General features: G+C 54.7%; 1 protein-coding gene across 2 annotated transcripts in view; it reads right to left on the bottom strand.

Annotated features, from left to right (window-relative positions):
• Positions 1-499: 499 nt before the first annotated feature.
• CAPN11 (calpain 11) overlaps positions 500-21,955 on the bottom strand; it is a 34,947-nt gene continuing 13,491 nt past the window's right edge. For both annotated transcript variants that reach the window (XM_075925039.2, XM_075925040.2), the window contains exons 3-22: positions 21,800-21,869; positions 14,168-14,286; positions 13,842-13,975; positions 13,512-13,680; positions 12,031-12,114; positions 11,861-11,946; positions 11,250-11,324; positions 10,701-10,861; positions 9,712-9,881; positions 9,446-9,457; positions 8,623-8,834; positions 8,075-8,114; positions 7,739-7,804; positions 6,958-7,015; positions 6,781-6,845; positions 5,765-5,833; positions 5,556-5,634; positions 4,940-5,056; positions 3,731-3,789; positions 500-3,149 (exon numbers count right to left, since the gene is read on the bottom strand). In XM_075925039.2, coding sequence (XP_075781154.1) covers positions 3,123-3,149; positions 3,731-3,789; positions 4,940-5,056; positions 5,556-5,634; positions 5,765-5,833; positions 6,781-6,845; positions 6,958-7,015; positions 7,739-7,804; positions 8,075-8,114; positions 8,623-8,834; positions 9,446-9,457; positions 9,712-9,881; positions 10,701-10,861; positions 11,250-11,324; positions 11,861-11,946; positions 12,031-12,114; positions 13,512-13,680; positions 13,842-13,975; positions 14,168-14,286; positions 21,800-21,869 — 1,872 coding nt within the window. In that variant the 3' untranslated portion in view covers positions 500-3,122. The remainder of the gene's footprint in view (positions 3,150-3,730; positions 3,790-4,939; positions 5,057-5,555; positions 5,635-5,764; positions 5,834-6,780; positions 6,846-6,957; positions 7,016-7,738; positions 7,805-8,074; positions 8,115-8,622; positions 8,835-9,445; positions 9,458-9,711; positions 9,882-10,700; positions 10,862-11,249; positions 11,325-11,860; positions 11,947-12,030; positions 12,115-13,511; positions 13,681-13,841; positions 13,976-14,167; positions 14,287-21,799; positions 21,870-21,955) is intronic.

Below are 21,955 nucleotides of genomic sequence, written 5' to 3'. Positions count from 1 at the left end.
CCCTGCACCCCAAAAAACAGGATCCCCTTGGAAGTTGGGCTCCAGTCAGGCACTCTGACACAGCTGTGTGTCTCATCCCCGCAGGCGCTGGGCCCTGACACAATCAGAACATTGCCACCTGCCCAGTCCCCTGACCCCCAAACCCTAGTTCAGGCTCTACCTCAGTTCAGCAGAGATAGGGAGAGGAGGCTGTCTGACAGCACCTAGAGTGGGGGAGGAGGAAACACTGACAGCACCTGCTATGCTATGGTACAATGACAGGGAGGGAGCAGTGCCAGCATCCTACTACTCAAGGGCTGATCCTCAGGCTCTACCCCCAGATGCAGCTGGAGAGGGACAGGCACTTTGCTCTTCTCCAGTGCGGATGGGGGCTACTTCCTTACTCAGCCTAGCCCAAAGGGCTGCCTAGGGGCCAGGCCACGCACAGGCCTAGGCTGATCCTCAGCTCCGTGCCCCTTGCCGGATTTAATGACCGCAATCACTCACTGCAGAGGCTGCATTCGTACAATTCACTATTTATTATCCAGGCTACACGGTGAGCAGGGGCTGGGGAGGCAGCTCTGCCAGCCGAGCAGAAGTGGTTATTTCCACAGCCATGTCCCTCAGAAATGCATAGGCAAGGAGGTGGAAGACCCAGTGCTAGTGCGGCTGCCCAGATCCCTCAGGGCAGGGGCTTTGGACAGAGCCTGGGCCAGCCCACTGCAGCATAGAGGGGTGAGAATAGGAAATGAGGGGTGAGAAAGGCACTCGTGCCTGGGGGCATCTCAGCCCTGTTCCAGTCAAGACACCGGGGGATGGTACAGGGGAGAGAAAACCCTGCACTTCTCTCTAGGGCAGTGGCTCCAACCCTTTTCCAGCATATGGACCCCTTTTCAATCTATTACAATTTTACAGATCCCCCCTTCCAACAATATAGCTGTGCCTGCAGATCCCTCAGCGTGAGTTGCTTCCCGCTACTCGGGAAGCAACGTGGGCTGAAGGATGTGCTAGCTGCGCGAGGCTCCGTACATTTTAAACTTTCCGTGGACCCCCTCCAGTACTATCGCAGACCACTAGGGGTCCATAGGCCACAGGTTGGGACCTACTGCTCTAGGGCAGTGTTTCTCAACCTCTTTTTATAAAGTACCCCTTAAAAAAAAGCCTCTATAAGTACCCCCAGTACCTACAATGTTCTGACACACACGATTTTTTTCTACCGTTGCAACACATTTGTTTAAACAACTTAATCGTAGCCAGGCGGGCGATGACATTTTGGGTGTAAAAAGTACAAAAATAATAAAACGCTGTAAAACATAAAACAAATTTCAGTTGTGTTGACGTACCCCCCAGACTTCTCTCGAGTACCCCTAAGGGTACTCGTACCACTGGCTGAGAAACACTGCTCTAGGGCAGCTATAGGGGGCAATGTGCCTTGCAAAACAGCAGGGGGCAGAAGAGTAATGTCCACCACAATCTTGTTGCGCTCAGCAACCCCTGAGATGAAGAGACGGAGGGCTCGTCTATCCCACTTTTGCTGGTGTAACTTATGTCACTCAGGGGTGCGGGGAAAACCCACACATCCTTGTGCGATATAAATACATCAGCAGACACACCCGTGTGGATAGCACTATGTCGGCAGGAGACACGGTTACCGCTGCTCGGGGAGAAGATTTGATTATGCTGACGAGAGAGCTCTCTCCCATTGGCAGAGAGCAGCTACATAAGCAATATTAGAGTAGCGTGGCTGGATTGGAACAGCTGTGCCATGCTAAACTCTCTAGTGTAGACAGGGCCTGAGACCCAGAGCAGCTGAAGGGACTTGTCTAAGGCCACGCAATGGATCAGTGGGACTAGGACCCAGAAGTTCTGACCCACAAAGGGGCTTTATACTTTGGTCATGTCCACATTTAGAAGGTGCTGAGGCACTATGGTGATGAGCGTGTAAGTGCTCAGAACAGCTCTGCAGCCAGAAGTCCTGACTCCCCTCTCCTTCCTCCAAGCACTCAACCAAACTCTCCTCTCAGAGCAGGACCAGAATCCAGAAGTCTGGAGTCCGATGGCCTGGTTCTGAACCACTAGACCTCTCCCCTCTACTCACATGCTCCCTCTTGGTTTTAACCAGAGGCAACCCCCACCTTGCCTGCTGCTCAGCCCCAAACAAAGGTGCAGAGTTATAATTCCCAATACTGAGCCTTGGTGGGATTCACTCACAAATATCAACCTACCAGAGCGGGCCAGAGCAGCCCCCCAGCAAGTGACACAGATCCCACTTTGTTCTCATGGGAGCCAGGTCTGCACCCTGCAGTCAAGTTGCATCCCTAACTAGCACCCTGCTACAAGCAGCATGAGTTGCTGGTCTGATGCCCACATGCAACAATGCTCTACATGCAGCATATCGTCCCCAAGCACCTCCTACTGGAGGGTACAAGTCACACTCAGCCTGGGAAATAATCTAGAGAGGCTGGGCTACAAGCTAGCTAAAACCCTTGTTATGGGTGGAGTTGAAACCCTTAACTGATGTGTGAATGAGTCCCTCATTTAACCCCACCGTAGGAGACAGCGAAGGGGTCACACCTGAAAGAAAACATAATAGTCTGCTCAGAAACTAGCATGCGTGCAACTGGGTCTGGTCAGCAGGTGGATGTGGGGGTGGGGGGAATAACACACAAATGGTGTGGCAGACAGAGTGAGAGGCAGGCAGGAGGAAAAGCTGAAAGCACAATGGCTAACCTGGAAAGAAACCTGGAGAGACATTTATGTGCCAGGGTGCAGGTGAAAAGAAGTGGTTAAGTGCTGTGTACCAAAGAAACTGGTTCCTGCTATTTGATTCCCTCTGCCTTCACAGACACAGGACTTTTTACATTCTTTGTAAATACACAAAATTGCATCAAAGAGAGATTGGCCTATTGCCAATTTCTACTCCCAGCTGGAACACCCGTGGGGCCCCACGCTTAGACTGGATTGAATGGGGCAACACGATGCGAGAGTCTGTCATGCCGGGAGACGCTGGTAAGGGAAGGGGACAGAGAGGCCAGGAGAGGGGTGACGACAGGATGTCTCGTGTCTGTAAATCTGAGGGGGAAGCATTTTGGGGTGTCCCAGCCCGTTGGGGTGTTTCAGCCAGCATGGCTCTGTCTCTGCTCCTAGCCACACATCGTCAGCAGCAACCACTGTGGGGAGAGGAAAGAGTGATCAGGCTGCCACACAGGGAAACCCAAAGCCTAAGCTTGCGCCTGCACTGGGCCACCAATAAGGGGACAGTGAACGAACAGCCAGCGTTGGAGGGGCAGGAGCTACACTGTAATGATTCTCTCCAAGCCCACTCCCTTGATCCACAGCTCAGTTGGAGTTCAGGTCCTGGTTGTTCTGATCCACGGGTTCTGATGGGCACTGGGGCGGGTACATCCTCTCTGCAGGAGGCTTCCTCAGATGCAGGGGACAGGGGTGGTAAAGAAACCTGACCCCTGGCAGGATCTGTTCCTATTGGGACATTCCCAGGAGTTTGGAACCAGATTTCACTGAGCTGGGGATGCTGCCCAGCTGCAGGGAGCCAGCGAGGGCAGGAGTATGCTGTCTCCCTCTCCATCTTTTTTTTTTATTAGAACTTTCTCCTTCTCCTACCCCAGGAGTTGGGAAGGTTCCCCCTTCCCCAACCTAGGTTCCCCTTTTACTCCAGGATCCACCCAGCTTCCCCAAGTCCAGCCCCACTGGAGAACTCCCTTTGCCCCCTGCCTGCAGGGCTTGCACTCACCTCAGTCAGGTTCATCACTGCTGTGCCGGTGCCTTCAGAGTCCATGCTGCGGAAGAATCCTGCAGGGGCAGAAGGAGCGAGAGCTGCTCTGGGGGCAGCTGGCACAAGTTTTCCTTTCCCCTCTTAGCCACAGCCCCTCCCTTGAATGCCCAACCCCTTGATTAGCTGTGATGTGGGAACCATTGACTGCACCTAGTGACTCTCCAGCACCTCACCACTCACAGCCAGCCCACACATGGCACCAGGTCACATCACCAAGGTAAGCATGGTCAGGCTGAATCAGGATATGGAAGGGAGATTCCCCCCTCCCTCCCTGCAGAAAACCCAGGCTGTAGTCATAGCAAGTGTGACGAAGTGGGAATATTTTTACCAAGTTCTCTTTGTGCCTCACTTTCCCCATATGCTGGATTGTAAACCAGTGGGTGGAAAGGGGCGCTTAGAGCAGTCCTACATTTAACAGGCTGCATTGGAGCAGCTGTAGCACTTAAATGAAGACACTCCTCTGCCAACAGAGAGATTCTTGTGCTGGGGTAGTTAATCTACCTCCCTGGCAGGCGGCAGCCATGTCAATAGGAGGAGCCCTCCTGCCAGCACAGCGTTGTCCATCCGGGGGATTGAGATCAGTGTAACTATGGTGAGAACTCCTGCCCCATTCCCACCCTCAAGCAAAACTCCCCAGCTGGAGAGCAAAGGACTGGAGAGAGAGGTGGGAGGAAGAGGAACTGGCCACCAGAAAGAATTGGAGCTCTTACCTGGAGTCCGACCACGGGGGCCAGATGAGACAGAGCGTGACCATAGGGGTTTAGTACAGCCTGGCTGGGCTCTGGGCTGACCAGAGCGGACTATGCTACCTTCCTCTGCTGAGTTCCAGTGCACTAATAAACTGACCATGCTGTGTGTGTTAGTGCCAATGGGTGGTGGGTGCACCCATCCCCGACGAGCCTACAAGGCCTCTCTCGGCCTGCCTGGAGCTCCTCTGGTGTGGGGGAGGGGGGAGGAGGAGGGGTGCTCCGGGCTTTGGCCAGCCTCGGATTCCTTTAGCTGGGAGAGCACCTGTGGGGGAAATGGGGGGAGCCTTCCACCTACAGTCCATGACAGGGGTGTTAACCCACCCCCAGCCCAGGCAATGTCACTGGGTTCCCCTGACCTGCCCGTTTCAGTCGCAGGTGGGTTTCCCCTGCCCGTGGGTGCCCTACAGATGGCACTTACTGAACATGGCCTCCAGCTTGACCAGGCAGCAGACGAAGTTATCGAAGTCCACACCCAAGTCTGCATCGGCATAGCGGGCCACCACCACCTGGTGCAGCTTGTTATTCAGCTTGAAGCCTGGAGGGCAGAAACGGGGGAAGCCCTGAGTCCCCAGGCGAGCGTGGGATGGGCGACAGAGAGGGGGCCCTCCCCTTTGGGTTTCAGCGGCAGCTGGGAGGTGAAAACTGAATCCAGCCCATGTGGGAATGAGGGGCCCATGGGCTGGAGGACACTAGCCCCCTGCTTACAGCTCACTCCCCCAATCTGCCCACTCACTCCTCAGGATTCCCCTTTGCCAGGAAGCCAGCCCACTCTGGAGTGGATGGAGGGTGCCCAGATTCATCTCGTCTCAAGGGCCTTGGGCTAGCAATGCTGTGACCACAGCCGTGTGGACAGTGCTCCCCGTGCCGAGCAGGTGACCGCAGGCACGACCCTACTGCCAGGGCTGGCAGTCTCTGAGCAGATGGCATCCGAGTACTAGGCTGGCTACAGCTGCCAGGGACTTTCAAACAGGGTCTAAGATCAATGTATCCCCTAGCCCCATCCAGGGCCCTTCTTCCAGCCCTTTCTGCTTTACCAGCTGACTCCAGAGCCATGCGCATCTCATAGGCGCTCATGGTGCCTGACTTGTCCAGGTCATGCTCGCGGAAGATTGTCTGCAACGACACAACAGGGGAGTGAAGGTTAGGCTGGCGCTTCCTTCCCCCCACCCCACGTGCTCCACGGCCCCCCACCTAGCAGGGAGGAGTGCTTTTCGGCCCAGCATGCCACAAACCACTCTCTTACCAGCCAGCTCCGGATCTTGTTCCACAGGATCTGGAATTCCACAAGGCCAAGGCGGGCACTGCCATCTTTCTGGGGAGCAGAGTCAAGGATCTCTAGCTCTGAGTGGAGGGAGGGGCAGGAAGAGGTTGCAAAGGGCAGAGGCCTGGGCCACTTGGGTGCAAGATCCCAGTATACTTTTGGCAAGAACAGAGCTTTCAGCCAGGCCAATTTCTAACCTGCCTTTCTCCTTCCTGTGGCGTGAACTGGGCACAGGGTTCCCTCATACTGCTGAGCTGTGCGGCAGTTCCACCGTAGCTGGGCCCCATCCCAGAGGTGGCTGCATTTCAGTGGCACCATATACATGCAATTTGTGATGCGCTCTGGGATCAGTGAGGCTCTAAAAGTCAGTCTAGTCTGGCACATACTCCCACTCCCCCTTGGAGGGCTGTGCTGGTGTTTCATTCTTGCTCCCTAGTGATCCTCTCTCTGGCACTGCCGTAGTGATGCTCAGTGTGAGCTGAGAGCACAGACCAGCATCTGTCAAATTCCCACCTCCAGCCCTGGCAGTCAGAAGGTGGAGGAGAGGGAGAAGGGCAGAGAGAGAAATGCTCTGCTGCACTGAAGGAATCTGGCTGAGACCCTAACATACCCTCACTCAGTCCCATTTGGGGCCAGGCGTCTCCCTCAATCTGCCCCTGTCTGGGGATGGTACAGATCACTGTTGGGCAACAAACGGTCCCAGCTTGGGGCGTGAGAGTGTACCAAGAGAGGGAACGGAGTGGCAGGCTGCTTCCCCTCACAGAAAAGGGTGGCCAGGCTCTGGGCTGGAGCAGGCACAGCTCCCTGGGCAGCAGGCACAGAGAAGACGTGAAAGCTTGTTCCAGAAAGCCTGCTCTTCCAACCCATCCCATGGCTCCAACCTGTCCCACAGCATGCCCAAACCAGATTCACCCTCCACCCCTACCCTGGGAAAAAGGGTCTCTGCAAGAAGGGTGGGTGCTGATGGGAGAGGTTCCCCCCAGCATGCAGCAGGATACATCCATCAGGTTGACCATGTTGCGGCAGGACTCCATGCTGAACCCATCCGTCTTCAGGTCTTTGTCTGCAGGAGGAAGGGAGGAGGTGCCGTTATTTGGAGAACAAGTCACAGAGCAGACAGGGCCCAGGGGAGCGAGAGCTATGGAGATGGAGGAGAGCCAGGGGGCAGCACTTACGTCTGGTGATGACTCTGTTCAGAACAGTCCTGAGCTCAAACACGCTGATTTCCATATCCTGGCAAGAAGGCAGAGGGTTAGTGACATCCCAGCTGTGCACCGTCCCCGGCCTAGACTTGCTCACGGGATACCAGGGAGGTGGGTTTCCCTAGAGCCAGGCAGGCTTCGGGCAGCACTTGGGCCCCTCTAGGATCACCCCCAAAGTAGGGATTTCCCCCTGCCCCCAGCGGCGTATTGCGATCCGGTCTGGTCTGCTGTCAGTGATGGAGATGTGCTGGCCTGCGGCATCTCCCTGCCAGCCAAGGACAGGCCAGAGCCAGCAAGGCACCCAGCCTCTCAGCCCCACTACACTGAGGCTGCAGGAGGTACAAAATGGGAGCAGGAAGAGGCGGAACATTGAAGTGAGACTGCCCCATCTCAGCCTGTGTGGAATGGGGATGCTCAGGCCCAGCTCTCTGGTACTTATGGATTTGGGCTGCACCCGACACCCAGACAGGAGGAGGGGCTGAGTCACTGAGCAATGGACCCCCCACTGATACAGAGCGACCTGGCCTTGCCCACCCACCACCTCGGAGACTGGTGTTCACACGCCTGCTGTGGCGCCTGGGACTGTTCAGAGCAGGGAGCATTCAGCCATGTGTGCTCAGTGTCCAGCCCAACAGGGCCTGGTGTTGGCAGGGATGCAGTAACCACAACCACCCGCATCTCTGACTCGCAGAATGCTCCTAGCCTGCCCCTCGGGGGATAGGTGATTAATGGAGCCCAATGTGGCAGTGCCCACCTCTCCTGCCAGCTTCTGGAACATGCTCCTAAAGGAGCTGTCCACGTCGTCTTCGGAGATCTCTTCCTGGGGAGACAGAAACAAGGGGAAAGTTACTGAATAAGCCCTGGCGCCAGCAGGGGGAGCTGTGTACCCCTCCTCCAGCTTCCCTTCAGCTCCCCACCTGTTCTCTACGGTCAGCTGCCCCCCTCCCTCAGTCGTGCCCCATCGCCCAGTATGCTGTCCTCTGGCTGAGGGGCCATTTTAAAGCAGCTAGGCGCTCTTCCCCCAGACCGCACTGTGCTGCCCTAAGCTCCCAAAGGGGGTGGCACTGGCACAAGGCTCGTGGACACTCACCTCATCTGGCAGATCCGCTGTGATTTCCTCATCTAGCTCCCTGGGGACACAAGAGGGAGACACAGTGAGTGCAGGGGCCGGGCACCAGCTGGAAGGGGAGCAGGGTCCTGATGGGCACGGAGGGCTATGGGGGTGGTTGTATGGCATGTCCCCTAGTGCAGCTAGGTGAGACAGGCCAGGAGGTTTGGGGACAGAAACCTTAGCTCTGAGACCCCGGAGAGAGGGGACCAAGGAACTCCTCCTGAGAACCCTGTCCTACCCCCGAACTGAGTGGAGACAGACACCCAAGGGATTCAAAGTGCTGAGACACAGTAGCACAGACCTGGAGTGATGGACAGGGCAGGGTCAAGTCCCTCCCCCACAGCTGTGTGGGACCCCAATCCCAATGCCCAAACCGGGCGGGCTCTGCCCTTCCCTATCCCTATGTAAGCAGGTTCTGGAGAAGCTTCCTACTCAGCCAGATCTGCCCAGGGACCACCTGAACCAAGCCACGCCTGAGCTGGGCTACCGTTTCGAGACCTGGTCGCTCCTCCCACATGTGGACTCACTCTGTGTCAGACTGCTTCTCCGTGAAGACGCGCAGGACAAAGTCAGATTCCTTGTGTGGCTCGAAGGTGGAGGGCACGATGAGGTACTCGCCTGGGGGCAGCCGGATCTTGTTGCTCACCTCCCGGAGGTTGATGAAAGTCTCGGAGCGAGCCCGGGACTGGTTCCGCAGGAAGAACTCCTTCTTCAGGTGCACGTTCTGGCAGCCCTGGGCCTGGGGACCAAACACAGCCCTGTGTAACAGCCCAGGCAAGGGCAGGGACGCAGCTGCCCAGGGCACAGGGCACCAGACAGGTGAGAATACCAGCACAGAGGCAGATTCACTGCTCTGGAAGGCACCCACCAACCCTAGCCACCCCAAACAGACCACCCCCCGGAAGTTGCTAGACTAGCCCAGCCTCACCCTGTCCTACTCACGGCCCAGCTAATCCAGCAGCTGTTCTCAACACTGGCCAATACTGCATCTTCTGAGGACAAGGCAAAAGCCCCACCCCATGTGCATGCACACACTGCAGTGAGTGATTACTCCAGGGGGCTCTCCCTGCCCCAGCCTAGCAGGCAGAGCCCCTGTTGTTCCCCTAGCTAGGCCGAGACCAGGCAGCTCCTCCTGGCATTACCTCGCCAAGCCCACTTTGGCATGCTCTCTACTGCCAGCCCCGGAGAGGCGTGGCCAGGGGTTGCCCTAGCAGGGTACTGGAAGGACAAAAGGCCGAGGAAGGAAGTGCCCATGGCTGGTGGTGAATCTCAGGAGCATGGGCCCCTTCCCGTCAACCCCAGCACCCCCTCACACACTCCAGCGGCGGGGCTTGGCAGCGCAGGACGTACCTCCTCTGGGACCTGTGGAAAGAAGGAGAGAGAGCTTAGGACCGGGGTGGGGGGAGGGGATCAGAGCCCCTGACCACTCCCTGTTGCATTCACTACTCTATGGGGGCAAGTGGCAAGTGCCACCCCACTCATGGGGAATAATAAAGGGAAGGGTGTTGTGATCCCTTCTCTGGCTCTCCCTGGGGTTCAGCTAGTACCGCCTCCACATGGGTGGGGAGGGGGATTTGCCACCTTTAGGGGGTGCTGAGTGACTCCCAGAGGCTTACCTCGTAGACGGCAAAGCCAATGGTGTGCATGTCGCCCCCCACCCGCCGCTCCTTCCGCCGGTGCTTCTGCATCAAGGCCACCAGGAAGCTGCAGGCCACCTCGTTGTCCTCAGGGTCATCGTCCTCCTCTAGGAGCTTGATCTTGAACTGGGGGTTAATCCAGAAGGTGGCTGCAGGGACGAGCATGCGGGATAACAGGTGAGCAGGGCCCACAACCTCCTCTCCCCATCACGCCCACTTCCCCACAGTGACGCTGCACAAGGGCTAGGCTCCTGCATCCGCCCTGTGTCTCTGATCACCAGCCACTCCCTCCTTGTCGCAGGGCTCAAATGGGCTGGGTTGCAGAGGTAGTTCCTTGCCATGGGCTGCCCCCTGTCAGAGCAACGGCAGGCCCCACAACCTCTCCCCATGGGAGACCTGTTCCCAGAGCATCACCCAGCTCCCCGATCACACACACATGGAAACTGGCACCTTAGGGTATGTCTACACTGGGTTAGTAGAACCGGAGTCAGCAGTCCCGGGGTTTGCTAACCTAGGGCCTGAGCGTCTACACTCATTTGTAATCCCTGGTTAAGAACCGCTGAGTCCCAGCCTGGGTCTTCAGCATCTACAGTGCATCATGGGCACAAGTCCAGCTACTCATATCCCAGACTCCTAGCACCCTCCCATAGATGTGGCTGCTCTAGTGCTTTGTTCATGGTTCGGTCCCAGAAAACCTGCCTGCTCACCAAACCTGGCTGTCCAGAGGACACAGGAAGCTGGCCCGTAGGATACTTTTGGCAGATTCCCTGAGCATGAGCCCAATAGAGCTGCATCTACACTACAGAGCAATAGGGCTTGAACCCCTTGGATCTCCTGCCCAATTAGAGCCCTGGTTAGTGCAATTTGCATGCTGATGGAAAGGGGATTATGCCAAGCCTGAACTGGAACCTAGGCTGAGGCTGCAGCACAGACATCCCCTTAAGGAGCAGGCTGGCGGTGAGTGGTACCTGGGTGGTTCCTGCAGCCCCCTGCTGTGCTGCCTCGACGCCAGGAGCCCTCGAACAGCGTTGTGTGCCACTTGCTCAGGCTGTCCTTGTCCAGGGCATCAGGGGTCAGGTTACAGATCTCCAGCCTGTTGAACTCCCTCATGAAGTCCCTGAAAGCCATCCTGAGCACGGGGGAGGGGAGGCAGAGAAAAGACTGAGGCTCCACACAGCCTGGCTCTCTTTGCCAGGGGTTTTTGTCAGCAGTGGTGAGGGAACGGGGACTCCCAGTCTCCCATCCAGGGGACCTTCACCTTCCTAGCTCTGCTGGCCAGCTTGGAAGCGACTGGCTGGGCGGAAGGGCCACAGAAGAGCAGAGTTATTCCCTGGGGAGATGGAGACATTTTCCTAGTCTCCTGATCTGGCAGGATTCCAGCCAGTTAGGACAAAGCATGCTATTCTCCCTTCCCCCGGATCAGAACCTACGGCCCCGCCTCAGGCCTGCCAAAGCTGCAGGCTGCCCTGCCTCGCAGGTGCCAGAGAGTGGCACCATCTTTCTGTGCTGATACTCACCAGAACTCGCCATCCTCCATTTTCAGCTGCAGCTCCTCCCTCTGCGAGGGGTCCACATTGTTCCACTCAGAGGAGCTGGGATGGCAGGAGACAGGCAGTTAGACAGGGCACACCGACACTGAGCTATGCCAGCCTGCCTGGTGCCCCAGTGCTAAGGATGTTACATTGCATTTAATCAGCTAATTGAGTAGTTGATGGAATTTCCATTAATGATGTGATTAATTGATAAGAGGGGAAACTACAGAGCCACAAGGGGGATAGCTACCAGCTTTGGGAGCTAACCCCGCCCTGGCTCTGCCTTTTAAATGTTCTAAGAGCCGGGTGGCATTTACTACATTTAAAAAGCAGAGGCACAGCAAGAGACCAGGTGTGAGCCAGGACAGCTGAGTCCCAGCTCGCACCCTGGTGTGCCTCTGCCTCCCCAACCCGCTTTTGGAGACAGTGCTGGGGGGAACCAGCTTTTAAGTGACTCAACTACCCCATTAGCCTTGGCATGGCGAGCTGTGAGCTCTCTTAGCAGTGCCACGTGCATGGCACCCAGACCACACACTGCAAGCGCTCCCTCCTAGCAGTACCATGCGTGGCCGGCCTGGCAGCCGTTTCTCACCCACCCGTCGCACCAGGCTCCAGTCCACTCCACCTGACCCCAGGGGTTCCTGATTCGGATGAGCTCTTCCTGGCGACCCCGGTAATCCACCTGGCAAAATTCAGAGATCAAAAGATTAAACTGATACCACTGGCTGAGCCATGCATTTCCTTTAGGTCCCAGGCAGCCGCTCACCTCGGAAAAGCCTGTGACAGAGTAGGCATGTCCCTTCACCAGCTTCTTGAAGGTCACTGCTTCCATGTCAAAGGCACTTGTGATCTGAGGGGAAAGGACAAGGCATCAGTGCATCTCCTCCAGTCCAGAGCCAGCACCTCCTCTTCTAGCTAAGGAGACACTGACACCTGCGTCCTGCTGCCAGCCCACAGGGAGCCCCCATCCTGAGCCGCTCCAGCCCCAGAGAGGGGCCCCACAGAGGATCAGGACTGTAGATGTGGGCCAATCTATTTAGCTGCCATGGGGAGTTAGCTACCTCACCCTTGCCTGTGCCTCAAGTGCCAGCCTGGCAAACGCCTGCCCTTAGCGCAATACAACAAAAGCATTTCAAGGCATAGGGGCTGGATCTACGGCTTCTGGGGGGCTGTTGCACCCCCTGGCTTGACGAGGTTTCCATGGTACACAGGACTTACAGCTTGGGTCAATGGCTGTCAGTCAGCATTCCTACTATACAAACTGTTCCAGCACTGGCTCGAGGTACCCAAAACAAAGCTCCTCCCATTGGGAGATGCTGTCCATGGCGACTACAAGCCCCAGAATGCATTGTTCCAGCAGCCCTGCCATTCACCGCACTGCATGCGGGGAGCAACAGTCTCCCTATTAAATGAGCAAAGGTGCAGTCCCTGTAGCACATTGGGAGCAATCTCTGGGCTCCTGGCAAGCTGCCACAGGTGGGACTGGCCTGGACAGAGTTCGCTCGCCCTCCCTGCAGCAGCAACCCGAGGGCTCTGCTGAAGTGATGGCTGCAATGTGATGGGTTCCATGGGACACAGGGAGAGATGAATGGATACTGCCCAGTGTGTGAATGCCTGTACCTAAGGCAAAGGTCTGGCGAGGGGAATCCCCCTACTGCACAGTACATCTCCTGGGACCCTTCTGGTTGGGGGGCTAATGCTGGAGCCTCTTCCCCCCCCCCCCCGGGTCCTCTCCTCAGAGGGTTGGACTGACCCAACCCAAGAGTTGTTTGAGGTTTTCTGGCCCCCTAGGAAATGACTGTTCGGTGGGTGTGGATTCGCTATGTCACCACAAGGGGGCACCAAGTAGACACATGCCTGCTCCAAAACCCTCCAGTGGGGCAGAGGGGCATGAATGGTCTTTTTGCACCCACAGGACTCCCCTGCCAGCGACATCTGCCAGGACTAACCCAGTTCCGGCCCCCCCCCCCCGGGGCTCAGCAGGGGGCCATGCTGACCTCAGATGGGAGGGATCTGGTGGGGGTCTCTTCGGCCAGCCCTGCAGGGGTGGGGGTGGGAGACCAGCTGGGGATTAGCCTCTCTATTGAGGGACTTGTGACCCAGCCAAGGGCTATTTTATATCTTCCCCGGGGCAGCTGGGCACCGCGAGGAGCAATCTGGCCTCAGAGCCAGTGGTAGAAGGAGAGGAAAGGGCCCCAAGCTCCCCACACCACAATCCCTTAGGGAAGGGCAGAGAAAACCCCTTACGTCGATGGAGCAGCCAAGCAGGGATCCCCTCTCCAGCGCCTTGTGGATGATCCTGGATAGGTCTCTGGGCGGCTGCTTGAGGTCATACATTTCCGACACGCCGCCGGTGAAATCCTCAAAGCCCTCTGTGGTGCTGCCCCCCGACAGGGCCTCATAGGAGCCGTTCAGCCTGCAGCCCAGACAAGGCCGGGGATGAGCCAGGGCAGACAGCACCGGGACTCACCGGCTGCTCCCCAGATCTGAGGAGGAGTCCTCAGAGATGTGCTCCCCACTCAGCCCCACACCCTCCCCAACCTCGCTGGCCCCAGGCCCAGCTGGGAGGGCACTCACTTGGCATAGGCCTTCTCCAGCAGTGCACTCCAGAACTCAGTGCACTCTGCTGAGTGCACGAACACCAGCTCCCCGTCCTTGGTCGGCAGCCGGTCATCAACCACCACGTCCACCCACTCGCCGAACTGCCAGATCTGGGGAGGGAGGAGAGCTGGGGGTGAGTGGGGCAGGACCAGGCTCCTCTGGACAGGGACAGCTGTGGAGCTGGGAGCAGAGAGGGGCCAAGTCTCTATTACTCAGTGTAGCAGGCCAGAGCCATGGGGCAGGCCTGGGCTGGCTCTGCAACACACGCTGTGGGGAGGAAGCTGCCTGGCCTTTGGCCCCACCTGGAAGTGGAAGATTCCAGCATAGTCCTCCTGGAAACTCTGCCCATGGGGCACCACGCGGTGCAGGAGATCCTCGTTGAGGGTGAGGGAGCCAATGGCAGCCAACAGCCAGCAGTCACCTGAGGAACAAGGAAGTGAGGTCAGCCACCATATCTGCCCCAGCCTTCTGTTCCCTACAGCTTCCCTGCCGAGTGACTGGAACTGGAGACTGTATCCCTCCCCACTTCTACCTCAACATCTTCCCTGCCCAGGCAGGCCACATGGGTTCCTCCAGCCTGCTGCCCACTACGTCACAAGAGCCAGTCACATCCCTGGGGCGCACAGAACCCAGGCACTGAAGAGTTAACATGGGGCGGGGTGAGGTGAGGGTTGCAGTCACAGCAGCTTCCTCCCAGGGATTCTGGGCCATATACTCCACCCCCACAAGATCCCTGGGTAGCCCTGTGGATACAGAAGGATGCCCCATGTGCTCTGCAGGCAGAGCCCCAGGGCCCAGTGGGGTTGGATGCATTGACCACCAGGGGCTGGAAGCACGGCCCCACCAGGCTTCCAGCACTGTGCCCTGTGGCTTGCACTCCATCCCAGAGTATCTCAGAGCCACAGGGAGGGCAGGAACTGCTGGGTGGCCAGCCAGCTTGTGCCTTCCCCTCAGGTGCTCCTGTCAGTCAGAAGTGAACAAGCCAGGCTGCCTTGGCCTGCAGGCAGGAGCCAGGCAGTGAATGGCAAGCAGCTGAGGGCGCCAGGAGACAGATGGAGTTACCCCTTCCGAAACGCCCAAAAACCCAGCATCCTCCACACAAGCAAGCCCAACCCCCCACCACAAGGCCACTCCGCAACATCCCCCACCCCCTTATAGTATCTAGAGAGATAACACGTCTAGACATGACTGATAACAAAGGGAAGGTTTGTTTTATCAGCACAGCTTGCAAGCCACTCTTTGTAGTCTGTCTCATTCAGCCAGCTGTCACTAATATGCAGGTTTTTTGCTGTTAGCGTTTTTTTTCCCCTGGGTTGTGGGGGGAGGATCACTCCCACCTTCGCCCTGCTCTTCCTTCACCTCACACTTCTACTCACTTTGGCGTGACCCAAACTTTCTCTCACAGGGGCTCGCTGCACTTGTGTGCTGCTGGGCAGATGGCTGTTGTATTTTTAACCGCCTTCATCTGCCAGCACTTAAACTGCAGAAGTGGGACTACTCCAGCCTCTTTAATTGAATGCAGAAACTTTGAACAGCGGCTATCCCCGTCTATTGTGACAACAATGCAAACCTTTAGACCCACATTACAAAAGAAAAAAACCCGGAAAATTTAATTATTTTTCTAGCAACAGGTAAATCCACACAAAATCCTGGCAGGGCTGGTCAAATATTGGCCAGGTGGTGACCCAAGAGATAGATGGGAGATGGAACCTGGGTGCAGTTGGGAAATGGTGCACAGGCAGGGGGAGGGGAACAGCTAGAGGGGACATAGGGGGCAGGGAGGGGGATGAAAAAGAGCGCTCCCCAGAGGCAGAGCAGGGAAGCCCCCAGCAGAAGAACCAGGCCTGGACTCAGAGGCTCCTCTGGACTAGACTCAGGGGCTGTGCCTAGTTTTGACATCTCCCTGGGAATTCTAAATATAGACTAGGCACCAACACACGCACCATCACTACAACAACCAACAACCCACAAGCCACAACAACCCTCCCCGCATGACTCAGCTCCCTGGGAACTTCCTGCCCAGGCACGGCTGGGCTTGGGACATGTGCTCCACTCACTAACCCCAGCAGGGCAGAGGCAGCAGTGCCTGCTCTGGAGATGGCGGTGATGCCAGGGGGACCCCACCGAGTGTCCTGCCTTACTCCAGCTGTGCCAGTGCCTGGCCATCTTGACTAGCAACTCCCCCTGCTCTCCCAGTCCTGGGGCCCTAGCTCCAGCTGCATCAATGCCCTCATTCCTGATCCACAGCTCCCCTCACCTTACCATTCCAGTGTTGGCCCATCCACTCCACTCTGCCTATGCCTCTCAATTCTGGCCTGCAGCCTCCCACCTTTATTCTGGGCATGGCTCTGTCCTGGACAGACTCTTGGCAGATCAGCCCGAAAATTGCAGCTAATTTTGCCTGCTGAGAGGATTTGGGGATCATGCCACTCTCCTGTAAGAGCATGCCCAGCCCAGCTTTGTAGCTGTCCACCCAGAGCCATGACAGCTTTTGGCATTCCCAGAGGATCCAAGGAGTACTACAGACTAGACACAGGAGTCACTTCCCCAGATCTGAAATGCAGCCTTCTCTGGGGTGGAACACAGCAGCAGTTTAACAAGCAGAATTTTAGGACAGCCTGCTGAGGGGACCTGAGAACAGTCTCCTCATATGTGAAGAGCTGTTATAAAGAGAACAGTGATTAAGCATTCTCAGGGTAGAGCGGGAAATGACTGGCTTCACTATAGCGTGGGAGACTTGGGCTAGCTGTCAGGGAAACTTTCAGACTACAGAAAGCTCAGTGCTGGAATAGATTACCTAGGGAGGCTGCGGACTCTGCGACACTGGAGGTTTCTAAGAACAGGTTAGACCATCCATGGCAGGAATGTGTCTACGTTTCCTTAGTCCTGCTTCAGCATGAGGGGCTGAATTAGACAAATGCTTGGGGTCCCTGCCAGCCCTACATGTCTGTGATTCCATCCCATCTTGATCCCTATTGCTGCTAAGATCATTCTGACTGTGTCACCTTCCTCTTTGGGTCCCTCAATGGGATCCTCCTTCTCCAGCATCAAACACAAGCTACTTGGTTTCATCTTTAACATTCTGCCCTACTCGACCCTACCCACCTAATAGATTATCCAGACAGCCTCCCTCAGCCTTCGCAGACCATGGGCCATCTCTGTGCTTTCTCTCTTGTTCCCCTCATGCCTGGAAGGCATTCCCTGTGAAAATCAGCAGGGCCACTGCACAGCCCTTGAATTGCATCTCCACCACACTGCACGCAAAACACTATGTGAGCGGCCACCATCACCATGCACAGTCTGCGCTCTGTTACCTTGCCCTGTCCCTATCCCTTCTCAGCACATGCCAAGGTTGAAAGCTCTCTGGAGCAGGAACTGGCTTATTACAGGGGAGTTGAAGAGGGAGTTGAGCAGAGGGAGTGACTGATGGTGATGAAGACCCGAAGCGCTTGTGCCAGTACTTCTCCTGTCTCCTCCACCTGTGCCTGTATCCAGACAGAGAACCTGAGCATGGATGCCTCTACCCAGGTCCTGGTGTGGTCTTGCAGTATTTGTGGCTTGCAAATTCCCACTGAGTGATCTCCAGGCTGGGGGAGACAACCGTTGTGAAAGGTGCCTGCTGGTGGAATCTCTCAGGCAGCAGGTGGGAGAGCTACAGGAGGAGGTGGCCAGGCTGAGGAGCATTCGAGGCCATGAGGAATTCCTGGACAGTATTCCTGTGGAGTCCACTGAGGTCACTGTCCTAGGATGTGGGACTGTTGACCAGCCACTTATGGAGGAGGCGGTGGTGCAGGGTGAGCACTGGCAGCTGGTTACTTCCGGCAGCAGGCAGTGTTCCACCCCTGCTCCTAACCCTCCCACTGTGTTGTTACATAACCGTTACACTTTACTTTCTGCAGGAGACAAGGAGTCACCCCCCACAGTGGAGGAGACAAGGCCTTGCACCACCAAGGTTGAGCAGTCTCCTGCCACCACTGCGAGGAAGAAACGTAGGGTAGTGGTGGTTGGAGACTCTCTTCTGAGGGGAACGGAGGCACCCATCTGTCGCCCTGACAGTTCATCTCGAGAGGTATGCTGTCTGCCAGGGGCCCGTATCCGAGATGTTACGGAGGCATTGTCGAGGATTATCCGGCCCTCTGACTACTACCCCATGCTACTCATCCACGTGGGCACAAATGATACTGCCAGGTGTGACACTGAGCGGATCAAGTGTGACTACAGGGCTTTGGGAGTACGGGTGAAGGAGTTTGGAGCGCAGGTGGTATTCTCTTCGATCCTTCCTGTCAAAGGTAGGGGCCCAGGCAGAGAGAGGTGCATCCTAAAGGTGAATGCCTGGCTGCGAAGATGGTGTCGCCAGGAGGGATTCGGCTTCCTTGATCACGGGGTGCTCTTCCAGGAAGGACTGCTTGGCGGAGATGGAGTTCACCTTTCCAGGAGTGGGAAGGACTTGTTTGGACACAGACTGGCTAACCTTGTGAGGAGGGCTTTAAACTAGGTTCGACGGGGACAGGTGAGCAAAGCCCACAGGTAAGTGCTGAATGTGCGGGACTGGGAGATGGGTTGGAAATGGGGGGGGACTACGGCCTATAATGGCAAGGAGAAAGGAGGGTCAGGGAGGCAAGATCAAATCAGTATCTTAGATGCCTATATACAAATGCGAGAAGTATGGGTAATAAGCAGGAAGAACTGGAATTGCTAACCAATAAATACAACTATGATATCATTGGTATTACAGAAACCTGGTGGGATGGGACGCATGATTGGAATGTTGGTATGGAAGGGTACGGTTTGCTCAGGAAGGACAGACAGGGAAAAAAGGGAGGAGGGGTTGCCTTGTATATTAAAAATGTACACACTTGGACTGAAGTGGAGATGAACGTAGGAGATAGCTGTGTAGAGAATCTATGGGTTAAGCTAAAAGGGGTAAAAAACGAGGGTGATATCATGCTAGGAGTCTACTACAGGCCACCTAGCCAGGTGGAAGAGGTGGATGAGGCCTTTTTTAAACAATTAACAAAACTATCCAAAGCCCAAGATTTGGTGGTGATGGGGGACTTCAACTATACAGACATATGTTGGGAAACTAACACAGCGGGGCACAGGCTATCCAATAAGTTTCTGGACTGCATTGGAGACAACTTTCTGTTTCAGAAGGTTGAAAAAGCTACCAGAGGAGAAGCTGTTCTGGATTTGGTTTTAACAAATAGGGAGGAACTAGTTGAGAACTTGAAAGTGGAAGACAGTATAGGGGACAGTGATCATGAAATAATAGAGTTCATGATCTTAAGGAAAGGTAGAAGGGAGACCAGCACAATTGAGGTAATGGATTTCAGGAAGGCAGATTTTGATAAGCTCAGAGACCTTGTAGGTAAGGTCCCATGGGAAGCAAGACTGAAGGGAAAAACAACTGAGGAGAGTTGGAAGTATTTCAAAGGGACGTTGTTAAGGGCCCAAAAGCAAACAATTCCGCTGTGTAGGAAAGATAGAAAATATGGCAAAAGACCAGCTTGGCTTAACAAGGAGATCTTGCATGATCTCAAAATAAAAAAGGAGTCCTATAAAAAATGGAAACTAGGACAAATAACAAAGGATGAATATAGGCAAGCAACACGGGAATGCAGGGGCAAGATTAGAAAGGCAAAGGCACAAAATGAGATCAAACTAGCTATAGGCATAAAGGGAAACAAGAAGACCTTTTATAAATACATTAAAAGCAAGAGGAAGACCAAGGACAGGGTAGGCCCACTGCTTAGTGAGGAGGGAGAAGCAGTAACAGGGAACTTGGAAATGGCAGAGATGCTCAATGATTTCTTTGTTTCGGTCTTCACCGAGATGTCTGGAGGTGTGCCTAACGTAGTGAATACAAGCAGAGAGAGGGTAAGTTTAGAAGATAGGATACACAAAGAACAAGTTAAAAATCACTTAGGAAAGTTAGATGTCAGCAAGTCACCAGGTCCTGATGAAATGCATCCCAGGATACTCAAGAAGCTGATAGAGGAGGTATCTGAGCCTTTAGCTATGATTTTTGAAAAATCATGGCAGACAGGGGAGATTTCAGAAGACTGGAAAAGGGCAAATATTGTGCCCATCTATAAAAAGGGGAATAAGAACAACCCAGGAAACTACAGACCTAACGTCTGTCCCAGGGAAGATAATGGAGCAGGTAATTAAGGAAATCATATGCAAACACTTGGAAGGTAATAAAGTGATAGGGAATAGCCAGCATGGGTTTGTGAAGAACAAGTCATGCCAAACTAATCTGATAGCTTTCTTTGATAGGATAACGAGCCTTGTGGATAAGGGAGAAGCAGTGGATATCATATACCTAGACTTTAGTAAGGCATTTGATACGGTCTCGCATGATATTCTTATTGATAAACTAGGCAAATATAACTTAGATAGGGCCACGATAAGGTGGGTGCATAATTGGCTGGATAACCATAGTCAGAGAGTTGTTGTTAACGGTGCTAAATCCTGCTGGAAAGGGATAACAAGTGGAATTCCACAAGGGTCTGTTTTGGGACCCGTACTGTTCAATATCTTCATCAATGATGTAGATATTGGGATAGAGAGTACGCTTATTAAGTTTGCAGATGATACCAAACTGGGTGGGGTTGCAACTTCTTTGGAGGATAGGGACATAATTCAAAATGACCTTAGCAAGTTAGAGAAATGGTCAGAGGTAAACAGGATGAGGTTTAATAAAGAGAAATGCAAAGTGCTCCACTTAGGAAGGAACAATCAGTTCCATACATACAAGATGGGAAGCAACTGTCTAGGAAGGAGCATGGCGGAAAGGGATCTAGGGGTCATAGTGGACCACAAGTTGAATATAAGTCAACAGTGTGATGCTGTTGCAAAAAAAGCAAATATGATTCTAGGTTGTATCAACAGGTGTGTTGTAAGCAAAACTCGTGAAGTCATTCTGCCCCTCTACTCTGCACTAGTTAGGCCTCAGCTGGAGTACTGTGTCCAGTTCTGGGTGCCACATTTCAAGAAAGATGTGGAGAAATTGGAAAGGGTACAGAGAAGAGCGACAAGAATGATTAAAGGTTTAGAGAACATGACCTATGAAGCCAGGCTTCATGAACTGGGCTTGTTTAGTTTGGAAAAAAGAAGATCAAGGGGGGACATGATAGCGGTTTTCAAATATCTAAAAGGGTGTCACAAGGAGGAAGGAGAAAATTTGTTCCTCTTGGTTTCTGAGGACAGGACAAGGAGTAATGGGCTTAAAGTGCAGCAGGGGAGGTTTAGATTGGACATTAGGAAAAAATTCCTAACTGTCAGGGTGGTCAAATATTGGAATAAATTGCCAAGGGAGGTGGTGGAATCTCCCTCTCTGGAGATATTTAAGAACAGGTTAGATAGACATCTGTCAGGGATGGTGTAGACGGAGCTTGGTCCTGCCTTGAGGGCGGGGGGCTGGACTCGATGACCTCTCGAGGTCCCTTCCAGTCCTATGATTCTATGATTCTACAGACAAGGACGCACAGTGTCTAGCACAATGGGGTGTGGACTCCTGACTGGGATGTCCAGGTACTACTGTAAGCAAGAGTCAGGCACACAAAGGAAGGGGTTGTGAGCCCCTGCCCTTTCCATAGAGTTAAACAGGAGGGAAGCCTTACTTAGATCCTGGTGAGCTGGTTGGAACCAGAGCTCCAGGGCTCGGCGGGATTATAGTGGAAGAACAGAAGTCATAGAAGCGTTGATTTGACTGGCGCCCTGGGGTCACTTCCCCACCTCCTGGAAAGAATGCTGGGAAATTGCCCCTTATTAATTCCTGGCCCCTGCCACTGTGGTCCTCACTTTGCACTTGAGAGAGGACCCTCCCCCCAATTTCAATCCATTTGAGCACTCCTTACCCAAACCCCTGCTCCCCACCCTATACTGAACCCCAGGTGCTGCTGTGCAGGGACTGGGTGTACAGTACTTACCTAAAGCCCCTTGACAGATGTCCGTCCTCGTGGCACCTCCAACAATAAACTGAGGGTCACTCACGATTTCCTGCAGAAGGGCAGAGACTCAAAAGCCGGCACCAGCTCTCAGCAGGCTCTGCGTGCTGATCTCTACCCAGTAGCTGTCAGCTGGAC

This window comes from Pelodiscus sinensis, chromosome 3, assembly GCF_052426305.1.
Source record: "Pelodiscus sinensis isolate ZL-2025 chromosome 3, ASM5242630v1, whole genome shotgun sequence".
Taxonomy (NCBI): Eukaryota; Metazoa; Chordata; order Testudines; family Trionychidae; genus Pelodiscus; species Pelodiscus sinensis.
This window is presented reverse-complemented; position numbering and strand designations above follow the sequence as displayed.